Source organism: Sprattus sprattus (genome assembly GCF_963457725.1).
Source record: "Sprattus sprattus genome assembly, chromosome: 15".
NCBI classification, from domain to species: Eukaryota; Metazoa; Chordata; class Actinopteri; order Clupeiformes; family Clupeidae; genus Sprattus; species Sprattus sprattus.
Window position 1 is genome coordinate 6,248,289 of NC_137913.1, and position 20,000 is coordinate 6,268,288.

Genomic DNA, 20,000 nt, shown 5'->3' on the forward strand with positions numbered 1-20,000 from the left:
CTTGACCTTAGCAAGGGTCACTGGCGGGTGTCCATGACTAAGGACTCAGTTATGCAGTTTACATTTGGGACACCATTTGAAATTGACCAGTTTTCTCACATGCCTTTTGGTTTGCAGGGGGGCCCCAGCAACATTGTTGGGGGGGTCAGGGACTAAACAGCAACTTTGTTGGGGGGGTTGGGGACTACCCAGCTGCCAATATTGATGATGTGGTAATTTACAGCCAAACCTGGGAGCAGCACCTGGTTCACATGAGGGTTGTCGGGGCGGCTGAGGGAGGCTGGTCTGGTGTTAACCCACTGAGGTGTGCCATGGCCCAGTCGGAGGTGCACTTCCTGTTGCTATGTCATCAGGAGTGGAGACATCAAACCACAGGTGGGGAGGGTTTGATGTCTCCACTCCTGATTACATAGCAACAGGAGGGGAGCAGTACAAAGTGCTGAAACCGCGGCCACAGGAGGTCCTGTTAGTGGCTGCCGTGACCCTCGCTGCAGACTCCACTCTTCCAAAAAATAAAGCCTGGCCCTGGTCCACCCCGCTGCTGGGCATAGTGCTCAAGCACACGGGCACACGGGCACACGGACACATGGGCACACGGGCAGGGCCATGGGTCACCCCGCTGCTGGGCATAGTGCTCAAGCACACGGGCACATGGACACACGGGCAGGGCCTCCAGCCCTCCATCTCCACCCCTGCAGGAGCTCAACACACTTTTTGGCAGGTTCTCTCAGAAGAACGTGGACGGAACTTTTTTTTTTTTGAACTGCTTCTTTACTAACTGAATTACTGCATATACCTCCACCCCTCTCCCTTCTCCTACTACTTTGACTACTGCTACATCAACAATCACTCCTACAACAGTATTATTAAGTATTACTGCTGCTTCTATATAACAACTTCTCAACAATCACTTACACTTACTGCCACTGATACCACCTGTTGTTTTAATTGTACTACCACTACTGCCACACATGTTTTATGACATATCTCACAGCTAATATAACCTTTAGTTATCAAACAGACAGATCGGGCATATTCATATGTTCTTTTTCTTTCTTCACCTTCTCTTTCTCCCTCTTTCTCTCCTCAGGTTCTGAAGGGTTGTAAGAAGCTGGCCATGGCCGTGTGCTCAATGGGGCGCATCCCCGGGGGATACGTGACCAATCACGTGTACACGTGGGTGGACCCCCAGGGTCGCAGCGTCTCCCCCCCACGGGAGTTCCAGGAGCCCCCTGGGGCCCCTGGGAGAAGGGGGCCCTCACAACTGCCCCAGCATCCCACAGACAAGAGGGTGAGTTGGGGAGAGGTGAAAAGATGGGGTTGTGCTTCTACTGTTTGTACGTACCTGATTCAAAAAAGCCTCCACTGTATTGTAGGTTTCTTTAAGTACAGTATGCCTGCTCCATGACTCTCAAACAGGGGACACTGAGGATGGGAGAGAATGTTTTTCAGTTGAATACATCATCTTTGTAGCATCAGCTTTTGTGTGCAGTCTGTTCTTTTATCACTGACCGAGTGATACATGTTCAGGAGTGATGAAAGTTCTGGAATGATACATGTTCTGGAATGATACATGTTCTGGAATGATGAAAGTTCTGGAATGATGAAAGTTCTGGAATGATGCATGTTCTGGAATGATTAAAGTTCTGGAATGATGCATGTTCTGGAATGATACATGTTCTGGAATGATGAAAGTTCTGGAATGATGAAAGTTCTGGAATGATGCATGTTCTGGAATGATGAAAGTTCTGGAATGATAGATGTTCTGGAATGATGCATGTTCTGGAATAATTCATGTTCTGGAATAATGAAAGTTCTAGAATGATGCATGTTCTGGAATGATTCATGTTCTGGAATGATACATGTTCTGGAATGATGAAAGTTCTGGAATGATGCATGTTCTGGAATGATGAATGTTCTGGAATGATGAATGTTCTGGCATGATGCATGTTCTGGAGTGTTTTGTGAATACACAGTATTCCAACCAATCCTCCCTAAAGAATCATTGTTTCACACTGAATTCCAGATAGAGAGAGAAGTCTGCCTAACTATGAAAAATGTTTCACAGTACAGGGGATTGGCATATGAGATTCTAATACAATTCTAATTCTCAGCGGCAGTCATTGTGGGAAATTGAGTATTTAGTCTGAGTTTTTTTTATATATATTCCTGATACAGAGTCAATCTTCTAAGTTGTGAAGCCTCCTCAGAAAAAGCCCTCGCAGTAGTGACTAGGAGTTTTAGATGTGTTTTTTCAGGTGCCAGCAGACCCACGTGTTCTCCTCTCTGTGGCCTCTGAATGCAGGGTCACGTGGGGGTTAATATGAGCCCTCAGCATCATTCCCAACCATGAGGCCAAAACAAGATGCCTCAAGGTCCCATTTAGCCTTCACTACTCTCTCTCTCTCTCCCTTTCTACTCTCCCTCTCTCATTCTCTCTCTCTCTTTCTCTCTATCTCTAGTCCTCTCTCTCTCTCCCTTTCTACTGTCTCTTTCTCTACTCTCTCTCTCTCTTTATCTCTATCTCTAGTTCTCTCTCTCTCTTTCTCCCTATCTATAGTCCTTTCTCTCTCTTTCTCTCACACACACTTTTCCCAGTCACAACACACACACTCACACTCACACACACACACACACACACACACACACACACACACACACACACACACACACACACACACACACACACACACACACACACACCCCACACAAACACACACAAACACACACACACACACACACACCCCACCCCCCACACACTCCCCCACCTTCATCCCGCTTTACTACAGAAATATGCAGTGTAAGCTCTGAGCGTCTGGAGCTCCATTCAGCCCAGGGCAGCACATTCAGATGGCAGAGGGGGTTGGAGGGGCAGGGAGGGGGTTGGAGGGGGTTGGAGGGGCTGGAAGAGGGGACATGCTGGCCCCCAGAACTACTTTAGCCTCCTCTCCCAAAGTAAAATGTGTACACAGCACTGAGAGGGGAATTAATGAGCAAAAACTGCCCACAGATAATTTTGTGGAATTATCGATACATATATTTTGAAGAAGTGTTGGATGAGCTTGGCCGATCTGAGGTGATTTCTTATTAAAAGAGCGACAGTGATGTATGTTGTTTGGACTGAGGGTGGGGTGAGAGTGTCGTGAATATGAAAACCCACAGGCAGGACGGGTGGTTTTATTCCATCAGAGAGATAAATCACACTTACATGCACTTTCTCTCTTTCTCTCTCTCTCTCTCTCTCCCTCTTCTCTCTATCTCTCCCTCTACTCTCTCTCTCTCTCATCTCTCTCTCCCTCTTCTCTCTATCTCTCCCTCTACTCTCTCTCTCATCTCTTTATATATCATCTCTCTTATCTTTCTCATCTCTTTGTCTCCCACTGATTCTCTTTTTCTTTTTTTTCTGTCCCTTTGGCTCTGCACCCCTCTGGACGCCTTCTGTGTCAGAGTGATAGATTTGATGTCTAGACCGGTAATATGTCCAATCATTTATCTTACGGAGGCACCAGGCATCCAAATAAAAAGATTTATATGTTTTTGATCGTGTCAGTTGGTACTCTATTTATGACATTAGGGGACAATTAGCCAGCTGGTGACATAAAACGTGTCTATTGCCCCTCCCGAGTCGTTATGTAGCGCTATTCTTAGATCCATTTAGCCTCAAAAGGTGCAATGCTTGTAGGTTACAGCAAGACATAATTAACTAATGAAACACTCTTACGGGAAAATAGGAAAAATGAGAGATCGATATTTGTGTGTGTGTGTGTGTGTGTGTGTGTGTGTGTGTGTGTGTGTGTGTGTGTGTGTGTGTGTGTGTTTGAGGGAGAGAAAGAGATAGACAGAAGAGTGTGTGTGCAGGTTTGTGTCTGTGTGTCTCCATGCTCTGATTATTTTCCTGTATGCATTATTTTCTAAAACGTGAATAGAAAACCTGATGATGATAAATATTCAACCCCTTTCTAAATAGGTCTGATAATGGTGAAGACACTCAATATTTACAGAAAGTTTAAAATCTCACAAAACCAAGCAGGTTTGCACCGGACTAGTGTGTCTCTCCTCCTCTGCTCAGGTAACTGTGAACATGGAGGACGGGCGGCCGCTGGGCCTGATGATCCGTGGCGGTGCCGAGTATGGCCTGGGCATCTACATCACAGGGGTGGACAGGGGCTCCGCCGCAGAGTACGCTGGCCTCAAGGTAAGGCCTTAACCCTGTCCCCAACGTGTCCCCAACCCTGCTGGCCTCGAGGTAAGGCCTCAACCATGTCCCCAACGTGCCCCCAACCCACACCATGGTTGGTGACGGATCTCTGGTGGTCGTTAGCACAAACCACATTTGATTGGTCTAACAACCAGGGCTTTATCTTTTTGGTTGGGTTGCATCAACAATGGGGTGCACGAGGAGAGCAACAGTACTGGAACCAGTTTAGGGGTCCTTCGTGAACTTGATTGGCAAGTGCAGTGCATTTGATAGAGAATCTCCAATAAAGATGTCCTGAATTGCTGTTTCTATTGCGCAATGCCATTAAAGTGTCGGATTGATTATTCCATTGATCCCAACCTGAGCCATTTGATAATCACGTCTGTCACGTCTTCTTTCTTTCTTTCTCTTTGTGTCATCGTCGTGTCTCTGGCATGTACAGTATGTCTCTCACCTTCTTTCTTTTCTTTCTTGTGTCCTCTTTGTGTCTCTGGCATGTCGGTCCGTCACCTTCTTCCTTTTCTTTCTTCGTGTCATCTTTGTGTGTCTGACATGTCTTTCTTTTCATGGTACTTTTCACTAACTTACTCCCTCTCTAATTCAGTCACTTACTCATTCATTGATTCATTCATCCGATTACTCAATCACTTAATCAGTTGCTTTCTCACTCACTCACCCGATAACTCACTCGCTTACTCATTCACTCATCCCACTCACACATACAATTCACAATCTATCACGGTCACTCACTCACTCACTCACTCACTCACTCACTCACCCTAACTCACTACAATTCACAATCTATCACGCAGTCACTTACTCACTCACTCACTTACTCACTCACTCACTCACTCACTCACTCACTCACTCACTCACTCACTCACTCACACACTCACTCACTCACTCACTCACTCACTCACTCACTCACCCACTCACTCACTCACTCACTCACTCACTCACTCACTCACTCACTTTCTCACTCACCCACTCACTCACTCACTCACTCACTCACCCACTCACTTTCTCACTCACTCACTCACTCACTCACTCACTCACTTTCTCACTCACCCACTCACTCACTCACTCACTCACTCACCCACTCACTCACTCACTCACTCACTTTCTCACTCACCCACTCACTCACTCACTCACTCACTCACTCACTCACTCACCCACTCACTCACTCACTCACTCACTCACTCACTCACTCACTCACTCACTTTCTCACTCACCCACTCACTCACTCACTCACTCACTCACCCACTCACTTTCTCACTCACTCACTCACTCACTCACTCACTCACTTTCTCACTCACCCACTCACTCACTCACTCACTCACTCACCCACTCACTCACTCACTCACTCACTTTCTCACTCACCCACTCACTCACTCACTCACTTACTCACTCACTCACTCACTCACTCACCCACTCACTCACTCACTCACTCACTCACTCACTTTCTCACTCACTCACTCACTTTCTCACTCACTCACTCACTCACTCACTTACTCACTTACACACTCACTCACAGACTAACTCACTCACTCACTCACTCACTCACTCACTCACTCACTCACTTACTCACTTACACACTCACTCACTCACTCACTCACTCTCATTTATTCACTCATCCATCCATCAGCTACACTGCTACATATGTCTGTCCAACCCACACCTGAATAGGGTCTCAACTGGACAGTGCAAGGTGAGTGCAAGTCTTTGGACAGTGCAAGTCTTGGGGTAAAACATGGCCGACCAAATCCATTCTGTCAGGCCCCTTTGCCTTAGCTCCAGCCACACCCCTTGCCAGAGAAAAGATGTGAAAACAAGCTCTCAGTAAATCCAAATATAGTCTGTGTGAGATTGAATGAGTGCCTGACACCTTGGTAACAGCTCCCTGACAGGAGGATGAAAGATGCTGTGGAACACACACAAACACACACACACACAAACACACACACACACACACACACACACACACACACACACACACACACACACACACCTCGGTAACAGCTCCCTGACAGGAGGATGAAAGATGCTGTGGAAGCTCGTCTCCCCTGCTGGGTGACTTGAGCTACTGCTCCTGTGTGGTGTCTTTGTGGCTTTACTAGCTAATAACAGTGCAACAAGAATAAAATGTAATGGATTGAATTAGATAGATAGACAGATAGATAGATAGATAGATAGATAGATAGATAGATAGATAGATAGATAGATAGATAGATAGATAGATAGATAGATAGATGGATACTTTATTAATCCACAGGGAAATTTAGGTCATTCAGTAGTTTATACACATATACACTTATACACATCATAAATCACATATACATAGGGAGGAAAAATGTGTTTACAGTTACACGAATGGGTATAGAGTGCAATGATTGTGAGACAGTGTCGCTGTGTCGGTGTCCAGGAGGAAAGGGTTGCTGGTGAGGAAAGTGCAAGAAAAATAAGTGCTTTTGTAAAACTAGAGGTCGGACTGAGGGCAGACGCTGGAAGGGGAACACAGGCCTGTGCTTCTCCCGAGCACAAATGTGTCCATGCTCCCCGTGTTCTGGATGAGAGGAGGTAATAGAGTTGGCTGGCACGTTCATGTCTCTTGGAGAGTAACTGTGTTTTGCTGGGTTATTGTTTGCAAACAGTTCTACTCCTCTGCTGCTGTAGTCGCTCTGAGTGATTGGGTCGTATCAGGTGAAGGTAGGGGGGGGCCATTGTGGCTCTCATTGGAAAACAGTACTTTTATCTTCACAATCCCTTTCACTCTAGCTCTCCTGTCCTCTATCCTCCTCTCCCCTCTTCTCTGTCATTTCTCTTTCTACTTCTTCTTCTTTTTCTCCTGCTCATCTCAGTTTCTTTAATGCTTGAATGGGTACACTCAGTGACTCACAGAGATTGCAAACATTAACAATTCATTGTACAAATCTGAAAGTAAGGGTCCTGCAATGTAACTCTCTTAGGGCCTGATTTACTAACAGGATTGCGCCCATTTCTGGCGTAAAATAGCGGTCGTAAACATAAAACGGTATTTACTAATGGGCCGCAGCGCATATTAACGCCTGTGGGTGTGAACAGGGGAGGTAACTTGGAGGTGGGTGGTAACGTAGGCGTGAGGCGCAATTTACATGGGTGGAGACAAGGTAAGTGCGTCTAATGATGTCATGCGTGGTATTTACTAAACTGCCTGTGGAGCGCACGTCTCCAATTTGCAGGCTAATTCTCCGCCTCATAAAAGCACGTCTTAACCAGGCGCAATTTCATTGAGTCTGAAAACGTTGATATGGCAGCAGTGATAAGAGAAAGGCGAAGAAAGAAGACAGAGACAGCGCACAGAAATATTTTTTTCAACTCGCATAACACATTTTCAGTTAAATGAACCACAAATCATTAGACGGTACAGGTTAACCAGCCACGCAATACTTAAATTACTGAACCAGATCAGAGATGACATCTAACCCTCCAACCGGAGATCACATTCCATTCAATCAGTTGGTAAACATTGCAAATATTGGCACCGGATCATTTCAAACAGTTATAGTATTAGCAGTTGATATATCTCAGCCTTCACAAATATTCACACAGGTACTCGAAGCATTGCTATGGCGCACTGGTCAATACATTTCCCCACTGCCACAGCCGAAATTATAGACATCAAACAGGACTTTTTTTGAAATCGCAAACTTTCCGAACATAATATGAACCATTGATTGCACCCACGTCCATATATATTGTAGTGAACCCATGTCCCTTGTAGAAATTATTAATCTCGCCATGTATACATCTATATTGATATAATAGACAGTTTATGCATTAATGCCACCAATAGCATATTCTTTATAATCGTGTTCTTTTAAACATCTTGCTGTAGGTGATGGCGGGCAGAACAACATTATAGCAGCGCACACATTGAATCAGGTTCAGTGATTGAGCGAACGTGAACCAATATATCTATCTCCACTTGCTGAAGCTTCATTTTCTCTTCCTAAATAAATACCACGGAAAATGCGGAAAAACACCGTGCGTTAATGTGCGAACGCAGTTTAAGCAGCGGTCGCAATGTTAGTAAATCAGGCCCTATATAGGGCGGAGTAAACACAGATTGCCCAGCGCGATCTGGTTTGATAAATACCAAGTAAAATGCGCAAAAACACCGTGCGTTAATTTGCGAACGCAGATTAAGAAGCGCTCGCATATTAGTAAATCAGGCCCTTAGTTTGTAGATGTACGATTAAGAACGCAGAACGGATAGTCTACTTGTCCTTGGTTACCAGTTTGGTCTTGGGTTGCCAGTTTTGTCCTGGGTTGCCAGTTTTGTCCTGGGTTGCCAGTTTTGTCCTGGGTAGTCAGTTTTTTCTTGAGTTACCAGCGCTCTTTGACTGAGAGGAGGAGAGCTGCATTTTTCACCTGCTCCCTATTGGTGTTGACAGCCACTCCTCAGCTGCAGACCTGCGCGTGTTCTCTCCTCTTGACCCTTGACCTTGGCAGAGAGTTAAGAGTTTAGTGTTCAGAGGCCGCTCCTCAGCTGCAGACCTGCACGTGTTCTCTCCTCTTGACCCTTGACCTTGGCAGAGAGTTAAGAGTTTAGTGTTCAGAGGCCGCTCCTCAGCTGCAGACCTGCGCGTGTTCTCTCCTCTTGACCCTTGACCTTGGCAGAGAGTTGAGAGTTTAGTGTTCAGAGGCCGCTCCTCAGCTGCAAACCTGCGCGTGTTCTCTCCTCTTGACCTCGGCAGAGAGTTTAGAGGGTCAGTTGTTAACCTCCACTGGAGTGACCAGGGGTTAAACTAAGCTCAATTAAATTCAGAAGAGCAGTGCTTTATTTCTGTTGACTTTGAAATGCAACATTAGCAAACCTCACTTTGTCAATCTGGGAACGTAAATCCTTGCTTGCAAGAGCAGGTGTTTGAGTTTAAAAACAATGTTGAAGGCGGATGGCAGAATTTTCAGTTGGGACTGAGTTCTTTTTCGGGGAGATTTTGTCATGTCATCATCGTTACTGCTGTTGATGTTGTTGATTGTGGTGGTTCTTTCCCTTCTCTAATTCCCCTCGAGGAGTGTGTTAGTCTTTCATCCCAACTGGAGTGGCTTTGTTGTGCTGGCTGGCTGGCTTTAGGGCCTTTGATAGCCTGGATTGTCTCTCTCTAAACCTGGCCAAGATGACTCAACAGCTGGGGCCTCGTCTGGCTGACACATCGCCACAGAGAGTAGGGGCAGCACTGCACAAACACACACACACACACACACACAGACACACACACACACACACACACACACACACAAACACACATGCGCAAACACACACACACACAAACACACACACAAACACAAACACAAACACACACACACACACGCACGCACACACACACACACACACACACACACAAATACACACACACACACACACACACACACACACACACACACACACACACACACAAGCACACACACACACACACACACACAAGCACACACACACACACACACATTGCCCACAGAGAGTAGGGGCAGCGCTGCAGAGTGGCACGCAGACCTCATCTCGGTTAATCATGCACACTCACAGGCACGCACGCATGCACACATACACACACACACACTCAAAACACACACATGCACACACACACACACACACACACACCCTCATTGTTTAAGAACCACATGGCCGGGGTCAATTTGAATGGAGCGCCCCATCGCGCCATTCAAGTAATAAGGCCCAGTCAAATGACATACTTCATTAGCTTAAACTGTGCAATCTCGTTAACTACTCAATTTACCGCCAGTCTGTCCCAGAGGCTGCCATGAAAAGCAACCCCCCCCCCCCCCCCCCCCATTCAACATTAATGTTTCCCCAAAACACAACAGAAAAGACATAGTCAGACAACAGTATTTAAGGGGACTTACAGCTTACACAAGTGACCTGAGAGAAAGTGAAGTAAATGGAGGGCAAAAGAGAAGAAGAGGGATGAGAGGGGTGAGAGGAGGTGGTGGGAGGTGAAGGGAGGTGAGGGGAGGTGAGGGGGGTGAGAGGGGTGAAGAGGAGGTGAGAGGGATGAGAGGGGTGAGAGGAGGTGAGAGGGATGAGAGGGGTGAGAGGAGGTGGTGGGAGGTGAGAGGGGTGAAGGGAGGTGAGAGGAGGTGGTGGGAGGTGAAGGGAGGTGAGAGGAGGTGGTGGGAGGTGAGAGGGGTGAAGGGAGGTGAAGGGAGGTGAGGGGGGTGAGAGGGGTGAGAGGAGGTGAGAGGAGGTGGTGGGAGGTGAGAGGAGGTGGTGGGAGGTGAAGGGAGGTGAGAGGAGGTGGTGGGAGGTGAGGGGGTGAGAGGGGTGAAGGGAGGTGAGGGGGGGTGAGAGGGGGTGGTGGGAGGTGAGAGGAGGTGGTGGGAGGTGAAGGGAGGTGAGAGGAGGTGGTGGGAGGTGAGAGGGGTGAAGGGAGGTGAAGGGAGGTGAGAGGGGTGAAGGGAGGTGGTGGGAGGTGAAGGGAGGTGAGAGGGGTGAAGGGAGGTGAGAGGGGTGAAGAGGAGGTGAAGGGAGGTGAGAGGGGTGAAGGGAGGTGAGAGGGGTGAAGGGAGGTGAGAGGGGTGAAGGGAGGTGAGAGGGGTGAAGGGGGGTGAGAGGGGTGAAGGGAGGTGAGAGGGGTGAAGGGAGGTGAGAGGGAGGAGAAGAGGGGTGAAGGGAGGTGAAGGGAGGAGAGAGGGAATGGTCCATGGAGAGGAAGAGTGCTCCTCGAAGGGAAGGTGAGGTGGAGTTGCGTGCCTGTCAAACCAAAAACATGTTTTCAGTGATTGCAGCTCTCGAAAGTGTGGCCATTCAGGCTTGCAGAACATTAGTTCACTTTGTGTCGACTCGGCTGTTCTCCAGCGCGAGAGAACTAAACATCGAAAGTTGATTTTAATATTCTTAGAATATCATCAAATCAGCACTCCCTGAGCCCCCCCCCTCCCCCTTTGCCCAGTCCTCTACTATTCAGAAAATGCATTTTGTAGAAAATGTGAATAACATAAAAAGGAACGTGGCAAAGAATTAAGACATGAACTCAAAAGAACAGCGAGTTAACAGTGAATAGTCACCAAATGAACAGCAAGTGAACAGTGAATAGTCACCAGATGAACAGTGAACAGTGAATAGTCATCAAAAAGATTGAAATGTTTGCTGGAAAGGATCCTATCATCAAGTGTTTCACATAGATTTATTTCTGTATTGAGGCTCCACTGGGAATGTCCTTGTACATATATTTTAATAGCTACTGTTAACCTCTGGGAATGAGAAGGAGACAATGCTTCCCAAAGTCAATTTGTTTCCTATTCCCTGCGTCTTATCAACTCTCCCCAGCGCCATCTCTCTAACCCCGTCTTTCTCCTTCAATCTATTTCTCTCTCCAGCGCCATCTCCCTCACCCTGTTTTTCTCTTTTAATCTCTCTCTCTCTCTAACTCTCTCTTTTCGTCTGTCTTAAAAACTCCAATCTCTCATTCCATCTCTCTCTCTCCCTCTCTCCCTCTCTCCCTCTCTCTCTCTCCCTCTCCCTCTCTCTATCTCTCTCTCCCTCTCTCTCTCTCCCTCTCTCTCCCTCTCCCTCTCTCCCTCTCTCCCTCTCTCCCTCTCCCTCCGTCTCTCTCTCTCTCTCTCTCCCTCTCCCTCTCTCTCTTCTCTCTCTCCCTCTCTCTCTCTCTCTCTCTCTCTCCCTTTCTATCTGGCGAGGGCGATGACTCCAGCTCCTGCTTTAATGAAGGCTGTGCTAAATTAGAAATCCAGGTGTAATGGTCCAGAGTCGGGGCTGAGCTAAGGTGACGGATGGCCTCGCCGCCGTCCCCATCTCCATGTCCTGACTCAGGGTTTAATGACTGCTTCCCCCCCTCATCCCCATCCTCCACCCACCCCCTCCTCCTCCCCTTTCCCTGGGATGAGCCGAGGCGGCGGTGGTGGCGGTGGTGGCGGTGGTGGCGGTGGCAGTGGCGGCGGTGGCAGACACGTTCTTCTGTCGCGCTCTTCTGTCACCGCTAATCTGCCGTGGCTGGACCTCGTCTCCGAGTGCTCAGGCGGGCGTATGCAGGGTGTGTGTGTGTGTGTGTGTGTGTGTGTGTGTGTGCGTATGCAGGGATGCAGGGGGGCCGGAGATGTGCCGCTGTCCCAGGGGCTGCACTTGCCCCCCCCCCCCCCTTCCCCCTCATCACTGGCCACCTGGAGACCATCAAAAGCCAGCTGAGTGTTTCCGGTCTCTAAAATTAGCCTCCTCTTTCTCCTCTCTTCCACCTACGCTCTCTCCCGTAGTCACTGCATCTCTCTCTCTCTGTCTGTCTCTTTCTCTCTCTCTCTCTCTTTTTCTCTCCGTCTATCTCTCCCTCATTCTCTCCCTCTCTTTCTTTTACTTCCCAAAATCTATTCTTCCTTTCTCTCTGTCTGTTCGTAGGGCCTGGGAACACGACATATGGATCTCTGCACCTGTTCTCTCTCAGGGACCCATCGTTACCACTAAATCACCAGCAGAAATTTAAGACCATTTCAATCTCATTAGCATGTCTGCTTACCCTTGCTAAATAGCAAGAAAGATCCTATACCTGCATAGGGTCTCTGACGTTTGAGAAGACAATGTGGCAAAAGAGGGGGAACAAATGGACATTGCTGCTATAGTTTGGTGACTCAAGGTAGTACTCTGTGACAGTATCCAGGATACTATAAAAGCGTGAAACACACTGGCATTGAGGTTGAGAAGCGCTCGTACCTCGGATCCCGCACTCGTACGCCCGCTGCTCTTTTAATGAAAGACTGGGATCGCTCGAAGGACAAACAGATAAATAGAGAAAACAGACTTGGGTCCTGTCTAAAAACCTCCGAGCACACACGGGGCGGCAGAGAGAGACAGAAGGACACAAAGAGAAAGAGAGCTGCAGGAGAGATACAGTAGCCAGGCCAAGGAAGGAATACTTAAGAGGAGAATGAGAGAGCAGCTAGGACTGAGAAATGAGCCCCTGTTTGTATGTACACGTGTGTGTGTGTGTGTGTGTCTCTCTCTCTCTCTCTCTCTCTCTCTCTCTCTCTCTCTCTCTCTCTGTATGTGCACATGTTTCTCACTCTCTCTCTCTCCCTGTCTTTATGTACACGAGTGTCTCTCTCTCTCCCTTTCTCTCTTTCTCTCTGTCTGTATGTACACGTCTCTCTCTCTCTCTCTCTCTCACTGTGTCTGAATGTGCACATGTCTGATTCTCTCTCTCTCTCCCTCTCTCTCTCTCACATGTCTCTCTCTCTCTATGTGTGTGAAAGTGAGGGTAAGACAGAGAAGGGTGGTGATTGGGGGGGGTTGTTGGTCCTTGAGGCCTGTGTAGGGTATAACTCATGCTCCCCATAGGCCTGTGTAGGGTATAACTCATGCTCCCCATAGGCCTGTGTAGGGTATAACTCATGCTCCCCATAGGCCTGTGTAGGGTATAACTCATGCTCCCCATAGGCCTCTGTACTGTACAGTGGTGAGTTATGGAGGTGCCAGGGCTGCTGATGCCAGTGCGTAAACTACATTAGCACTCCCGAGGAAGAACACAGCAAAGTCGATATCTAATTTACCTCCATTCTGTCTAATGCACTCGTCTCCTCTGGAAAAAGAACAGAACGAGGAAATGTACGGAGACGGGCACGCTGTCTCTGACGCCTTTAAGACATCACGGCTCTCTTGAGGACTTATTATCGTTATGATGTCTTTTACCACCTTGCCTCACTGGCCCTTTGTTCTTTCATTCATGAGTTCTGGCAATCAGGATGAGTCACTTTTGACGACGGCAGCCAATCAAGATGAGTCACTTTTGACGACGACGACGGCGGCAGCTTTCCCGGCAGAGCCTTTTCCCGGCAACGGCACGGTTGTCATGCCAGCAACCATGCCGCTAGCGTTAGTCGAACGTGGAGTTGGATCAGTCAGTGCGGAGGATGAAAGCGTACAGCGTTCCTTTGAGCGTGGCACCGAGGTAGAAGACTGCTAATCTCAATCTGCACGAGGCAGCAGGGATTGAACATAAACCACCGGCTAATTTCACTTTCCTCCTTTTTTCCATGAAGTTTTAATTGAGCACTAATGCATGGACTTTGAATGATGGTGATTACCATGACACGGCAATGGCCTTTCACAGTGGCATAACTGCGTAAAACAACAGCGTTATCACCATTGATTCATTCGAGCCCTCTGCGAACGTCTGCAGCAGAGTGGAGCCTGTTGTATGAATTATGTTCACCGCATCGATTCGCGGCGCGTCATTGATAATCACCTTTCAGCAGATTTGGCTTAATTAGGGTGGGGATTGCGCTCCTTTGTTCGAGGTCCTGACAAGAATAAGCCCATTTGTTGGTGCTTTGTCAGTTCAGTGTCGATGGAGCGGAGCTGCGTCTGCGTCTGCCCGCAGGCTCCAGACAGAGAGGCTTCATCTGTCAAGGCTGACGGCTGGAGACCTTTCCGCTGGTCGCAGCGCAGTCGGAGTTATGACTGTACACACAACATGGTGCATGATCACAGAATAAGATATGGATCATTTGGATTGTACTTTTGACTTCTCTTGATTTGTTTAGTATGTGTGTGTGTGTGTGTGTGTGTGTGTGTGTGTGTGTGTGTGTGTGTGTGTGTTAACTGGCTTCTCACATTCTCTTTCTCCCTTCCTATCTTCTCTTCTCGTCTCTCTCTCTCTCACTCGCTCTCTCTCTCTCTCTCTCTCACACTCTCTCTACCCCTCATTTCTCTCTCTCACTCTCTCTACCTCTTATCTCATCTCTCTCTCTCTCACTTTCTCTATCTCTCCGCCTCTTTCTCTCTCTCACTCTCTCTACCTTTCCGCCTCTCTCTCTCTCTCACTCTCTCTATCTCTCCGCCTCTCTCTCTCTCTCTCACTCTCTCTACCTCTCCGCCTCTCTCTCTCTCTCTCACTCTCTCTACCTCTCCGCCTCTCTCTCTCTCTCACTCTCTCTACCTCTCCGCCTCTCTCTCTCTCTCACTCTCTCTACCTCTCCGCCTCTCTCTCTCTCTCTCTCACTCTCTCTACCTCTCCGCCTCTCTCTCTCTCTCTCTCACTCTCTCTACCTCTCCGCCTCTCTCTCTCTCTCACTCTCTCTACCTCTCCGCCTCTCTCTCTCTCTCACTCTCTCTACCTCTCCGCCTCTCTCTCTCTCTCTCTCACTCTCTCTACCTCTCCGCCTCTCTCTCTCTCTCTCACACTCTCTCTACCTCTCCGCCTCTCTCTCTCTCTCTCTCTCTCTCTCTCTCTCCCATGTTTCAGGTGGGGGATCAGGTCCTGGAGGTGAACGGCCGTTGTTTCCACACCATCCCTCACGACGAGGCCGTGCTCATCCTGCGCACCGCCCAGCTGCTTCAGGTGTGTGCCAGGGAGGTGGGCCGCCTGCCCCACGCCCGCACCATCGTGGACGAGACGCGCTGGATCCCCAGCGGCCAGATCGCAGAGACCTCGGCCGGCTTCGGCCTCAGCATGCCTGGGTAAGCGCCTCCGCACAATGACGTGAGATATACACCAATATGTGTCATTAGAAGAGCACTTACATGTTCTACATGGAACCCTCAATTGAAGAGTAATAAATGCACTTGTGTGTATATATGTGTGTGTACATATGTGTGTGAACATACAGTATGTTGGTTGAAAAGTTACATGCGTGTGTGTGTGTGTGTGGGGGGGGGGTGTAGTATGGGTGTGAGTGTGTGTGTGTGTGTGTGTGTGTGTGTGTTTGTGTGTGTGTGTGTGTGTGTGTGTGTTTGTGAAGAGCCCGTGCTCACGTTCACCTCTTCTGTCCTGCAAATGGACGCCTCTGAGTCCGAGCGTGAACTCTTGAATTCAAAATGAATGGTACCTAGTCTGACGCACCTTCTAAAAGTCTTGCCTTTTGTTCAGTTGGTCTTTTGGTACTTCCTCTCCAAAAAAGAACTCCTCCTGGCTGAACCAATCAGACAGCTTGACAGACTTGTTCCTGTGCCGTTCCCCAGCTCATTGGATGAGTGCTTTAATGCCACCGGCGAGCGTCCAGGCAGGCCCGTGAGGGCATAAAGACACTGGACTTTGACAGCTCTCTCACTGGCATAGTAGGGCGCTCCGCCACTCCTGCCCCTAATGGGAGCAGTCTGATTGAGAACACTGGGTGGGCTATACAACCGCCACACGAGATGTGGCACGGCCTCTCGTGCAGTTCCACACTCCATTAGGTTCAGATTGCCTTAGAGTGCTTTGTGACACAGGATTTTCTACCCTGAGTTTATACTCTTTTCTTTCCTTCTGTATGTGTGTATGTGTGTGTGTGTGTGTGTGTGTGTGTGTGTGTGTGTGTGTGTTTGTGTGTGTGTTGGTCATAAGGGTTGGTTGCTGGATGTGTAGCGTATGGCCATAAATTAAGGGTGACGGCTAGAAAATGGAACTGCAGAATCGGTGCTGAGCCAAAGACTCTGTCTCTCATACTTATTCTTTCTTTCCATCTCCCTCTCCTCTCGTTCTCTTCCTGCTGTCATCTCACTCTCCTTTCACTCATCTCTCTCTCTATCCCTTTCTTCCTTTGTTTTCTCTGTCCTTTGATTTTGTTTACTCCTTCATCTCTCTCTCGTTTCTCTCTTGTCTCCCCTTCACTCTCCATTTCGTCCCCTCTTCCCCCACCTGTCTCTCTAACTTCTCTTTTCTCCCCCACCCCACCCCGCCCCACCCCACCCCACCCCACACCATCTCTCTCCCCCATCCTCTGTAGGGGCCCGGTGGACAGTGGAGGGTTGACCCCAGGAAAGGTAAGTCTCGCCCTGACCTCAGATGCCTTGTTTGCCTTGTTTGGCTTCAAACGTGACATTGTTTCCCCCGCGATTAACTGACCTGCTCACACACTTATGCAACACCACGTCAGCTCTGCACTAGCTATTCAGTGCAGCGGGAATGTGAAAAAGAATGGCTTCAGCAGTTTGTACATTGTCCATTCTATTGCCCTTATTAGTCATGGCGTAAGCAGTTTTTCTCCAGCATCTCTCTCGCTCTCTCTCTCTTTCTTTCTCTCCACTCTCTCTCTCTCTCTCTTTCTTTCTCTCCACTCTCTCTCTCTCTCTCTCTCTCTCTCTCTCTCTCTATTAACTGTTTATTGTGTTGTGTTGCATGGGAGGCTGGCTAATGGAGATATGATGCCTGTCCGTCATTAGGGCGATCAGCTGCATAAATGTTTGTCCTTCTGTGATGGTCAGAATTGATGTACAAGTACATAGTGTGTGTGTGTGTGTGTGTGTGTGTGTGTGGTTGTGTGTGTGTGTGTGTGTGTGTGTGTGTGTGTGTTTGTGTGAGTGAAGGGAGATAGTTAGGGATAGTTTGTGTCACTCTAACTCTGACTCTAAACGGTGCTAATGACACCAGGGCTTGAGTTGAACTCCCAGGGGAATAGGTAGAAAGTATAACCTTTCCTATAAGTCACTAATTCAAAGGAATGTAAATGTAGAGGTGATGGTATGTGCTGCCTTTGTGTGTGGAGTGCGATGGGATGGTTCTGACCCTGTCTTTGGGAATGATATCTGGTTAAAAGTTGGACCCAGACAGGCTCTGATCTTTTCTGCAGGGTTAGATTATTGCAGCCTGTGAGATCTCGGCAGTAAATAATCTTATTTTATGGCCTCCGGGTCTCAGCGCAGTATTTTATGACGTGCAAAAGAGACTAAGGAAGGGCCTTTTTCTGTTTACCTGCAGCACAGTTCAGCTCTCTGGCAGTGGGAGATAGGGACGAGCTGCTGCCACATATTTGGAGGACGGTTAATAGATTCTCAGGTTATTAAGTCTTGTGTGTTCTAGGCCAAGGTTTTTGGGGGTGAAATATTACGCGAGAAATGGATTAACCCATGGTATGAAAAAAAACAGCAAATCCATTTACTTTTCCAGTCAATAATTCATTAAGTTCCACTGCTTCAAGGGATGCCAGGGGCTCTACTGGTGGAGCAGTGTCTTCCTCTCACGGCCCCCATCTCTACCCAGAGAAGAGGGCTGGAGATGTGGCTAGAGGGCAAACCGTCCCTGCAGGCTTCCTGGTTCTCCCTCTCCTCACACCCCTCTCACAGAGCTCCACCTCTCCTCACACCCCTCTCATAGAGCTCCACCTCTCCCTCTCCTCTCACCCCTCTCACAGAGCTCCACCTCTCCTCTCACCCCTCTCACAGAGCTCCACCTCTCCTCTCACCCCTCTCACAGAGCTCCACCTCTCTGCACGCCTCTTACAGAGCTCCACCTCTCCTCACACCCCTCTCACAGAGCTCCACCTCTCCTCTCCTCTCCTCTCACCCCTCTCACAGAGCTCCACCTCTCCTCACCCCTCTCACAGAAGTCCTCCTCTCCTCACCCCTCTCACAGAGCTCCACCTCTCCTCTCCTCTCACCCCTCTCACAGAGCTCCACCTCTCCTCACCCCTCTCACAGAGCTCCACCTCTCCCTCTCCTCACCCCTCTCATAGAGCTCCACCTCTCCTCTGCACCCCTCTCACAGAGCTCCACCTCTCCTCACACCCCTCTCACAGAGCTCCACCTCTCCCCCTCTGCACCCCTCTCACAGAGCTCCACCTCTCCTCTCCTCTCACCCCTCTCACAGAGCTCCACCTCTCCCCCTCTGCACCCCCTCTCACAGAGCTCCACCTCTCCCTCTCCTCACCCCTCTCATAGAGCTCCACCTCTCCCTCTCCTCACCCCTCTCATAGAGCTCCACCTCTCCTCTGCACCCCTCTCACAGAGCTCCACCTCTCCTCTCCTCTCCTCTCACAGAGCTCCACCTCTCCTCACACCCTAAAATTGTGCTATGCCACTTTTCCTCTTTTTTTCTCTTCGCCAGGCAAAATGGACACCCATGCCAGTATTCACAAATGCCCTCACACTGTTTTGGTTCCCCCAGAGCCAGCAATTATCGTAGCTGTGTTCCTACCTGTGAATACCAACCCAATGAAGCCCCCAGGGGGGTTGAGCTGCAGCCTCTAAATACCAATTTGAACATTTCATGGCCATTAACATAGATAGAGTGCACATATTTTTTTTTTCTTCCCTACTCTGTTTTTCCCTCTCTGTCCCCTCAATGTTGGATGATTCATAGTCAACGTGACCCAGTTTGAGTATCTAACCTCCCTGGGTGCAGAGTGTGGCAGGGCTGTAGTGCATGAGAGTTGGTTGCGGGAAGGGAAAGAGCGACTGCTGTGGAAATGTAAGGTCATGTTTGAGACCGCATGGCATGTTTTAGAACACTCTGATGTCATAGTAGCGACAAGGTTGTATCCATGTTTTTTTTCTGACTTCCATCACACTTCTGATCTATTTTTATCCAGGAACCAGCCTTCATTTTAGGCATCTAAACTGTTAGGCTGTGATCTCCCTGTTTTTTAAGCAAACATCAACAGTCATTTGGTTGCTGCACAGTACAGTTTCCAAGGAAATTTCCGTCATACCTAAATATTTGTAGACTCATTGAATTGTATGTATTTGTGTATGTATCAATGTGTGTGTGTGTGTGTGTGTGTGTGTGTGTGTGTGTGTGTGTGTGTGTGTGTGTGTGTGTGTGTGTGTGTGTGTGTGTCTCTGTGTGTGTGTGTGTGTCTGTGTGTCTGTGTGACTGTGTGACTGCGGGTGTGTATGCATGGAAGTGTATTTTTAATGTATGCTTTTGAAGTGAACATCAAGCTAACAATGAAAGTCAGGAATCAGGTTAAGAATTCTGGACTTGCTGCAAATATATTAAGTATTCAGAACGTACTGTTTTGTAGATTTAATTTGAAATGGACACCTGGCACAATGGCACTTCACAGACGCTGCCCATCTAATCTGATGGAGTTTGAGAGAATCTGG

The 20,000-nt window shown here is 48.4% G+C and overlaps 1 protein-coding gene across 1 annotated transcript in view; it reads left to right on the forward strand.

Annotated features, from left to right (window-relative positions):
- Window positions 1-20,000, forward strand: part of whrnb (whirlin b) — a gene marked incomplete at both ends in the record, with an annotated part of 72,030 nt that overhangs the window by 22,093 nt on the left and 29,937 nt on the right. Inside the window, 4 exon segments of the mRNA XM_080852518.1 lie at window positions 1,091-1,291; window positions 4,070-4,195; window positions 15,442-15,656; window positions 16,904-16,940. Of these exon segments, the coding sequence (XP_080708644.1) occupies window positions 1,091-1,291; window positions 4,070-4,195; window positions 15,442-15,656; window positions 16,904-16,940 (579 nt within the window).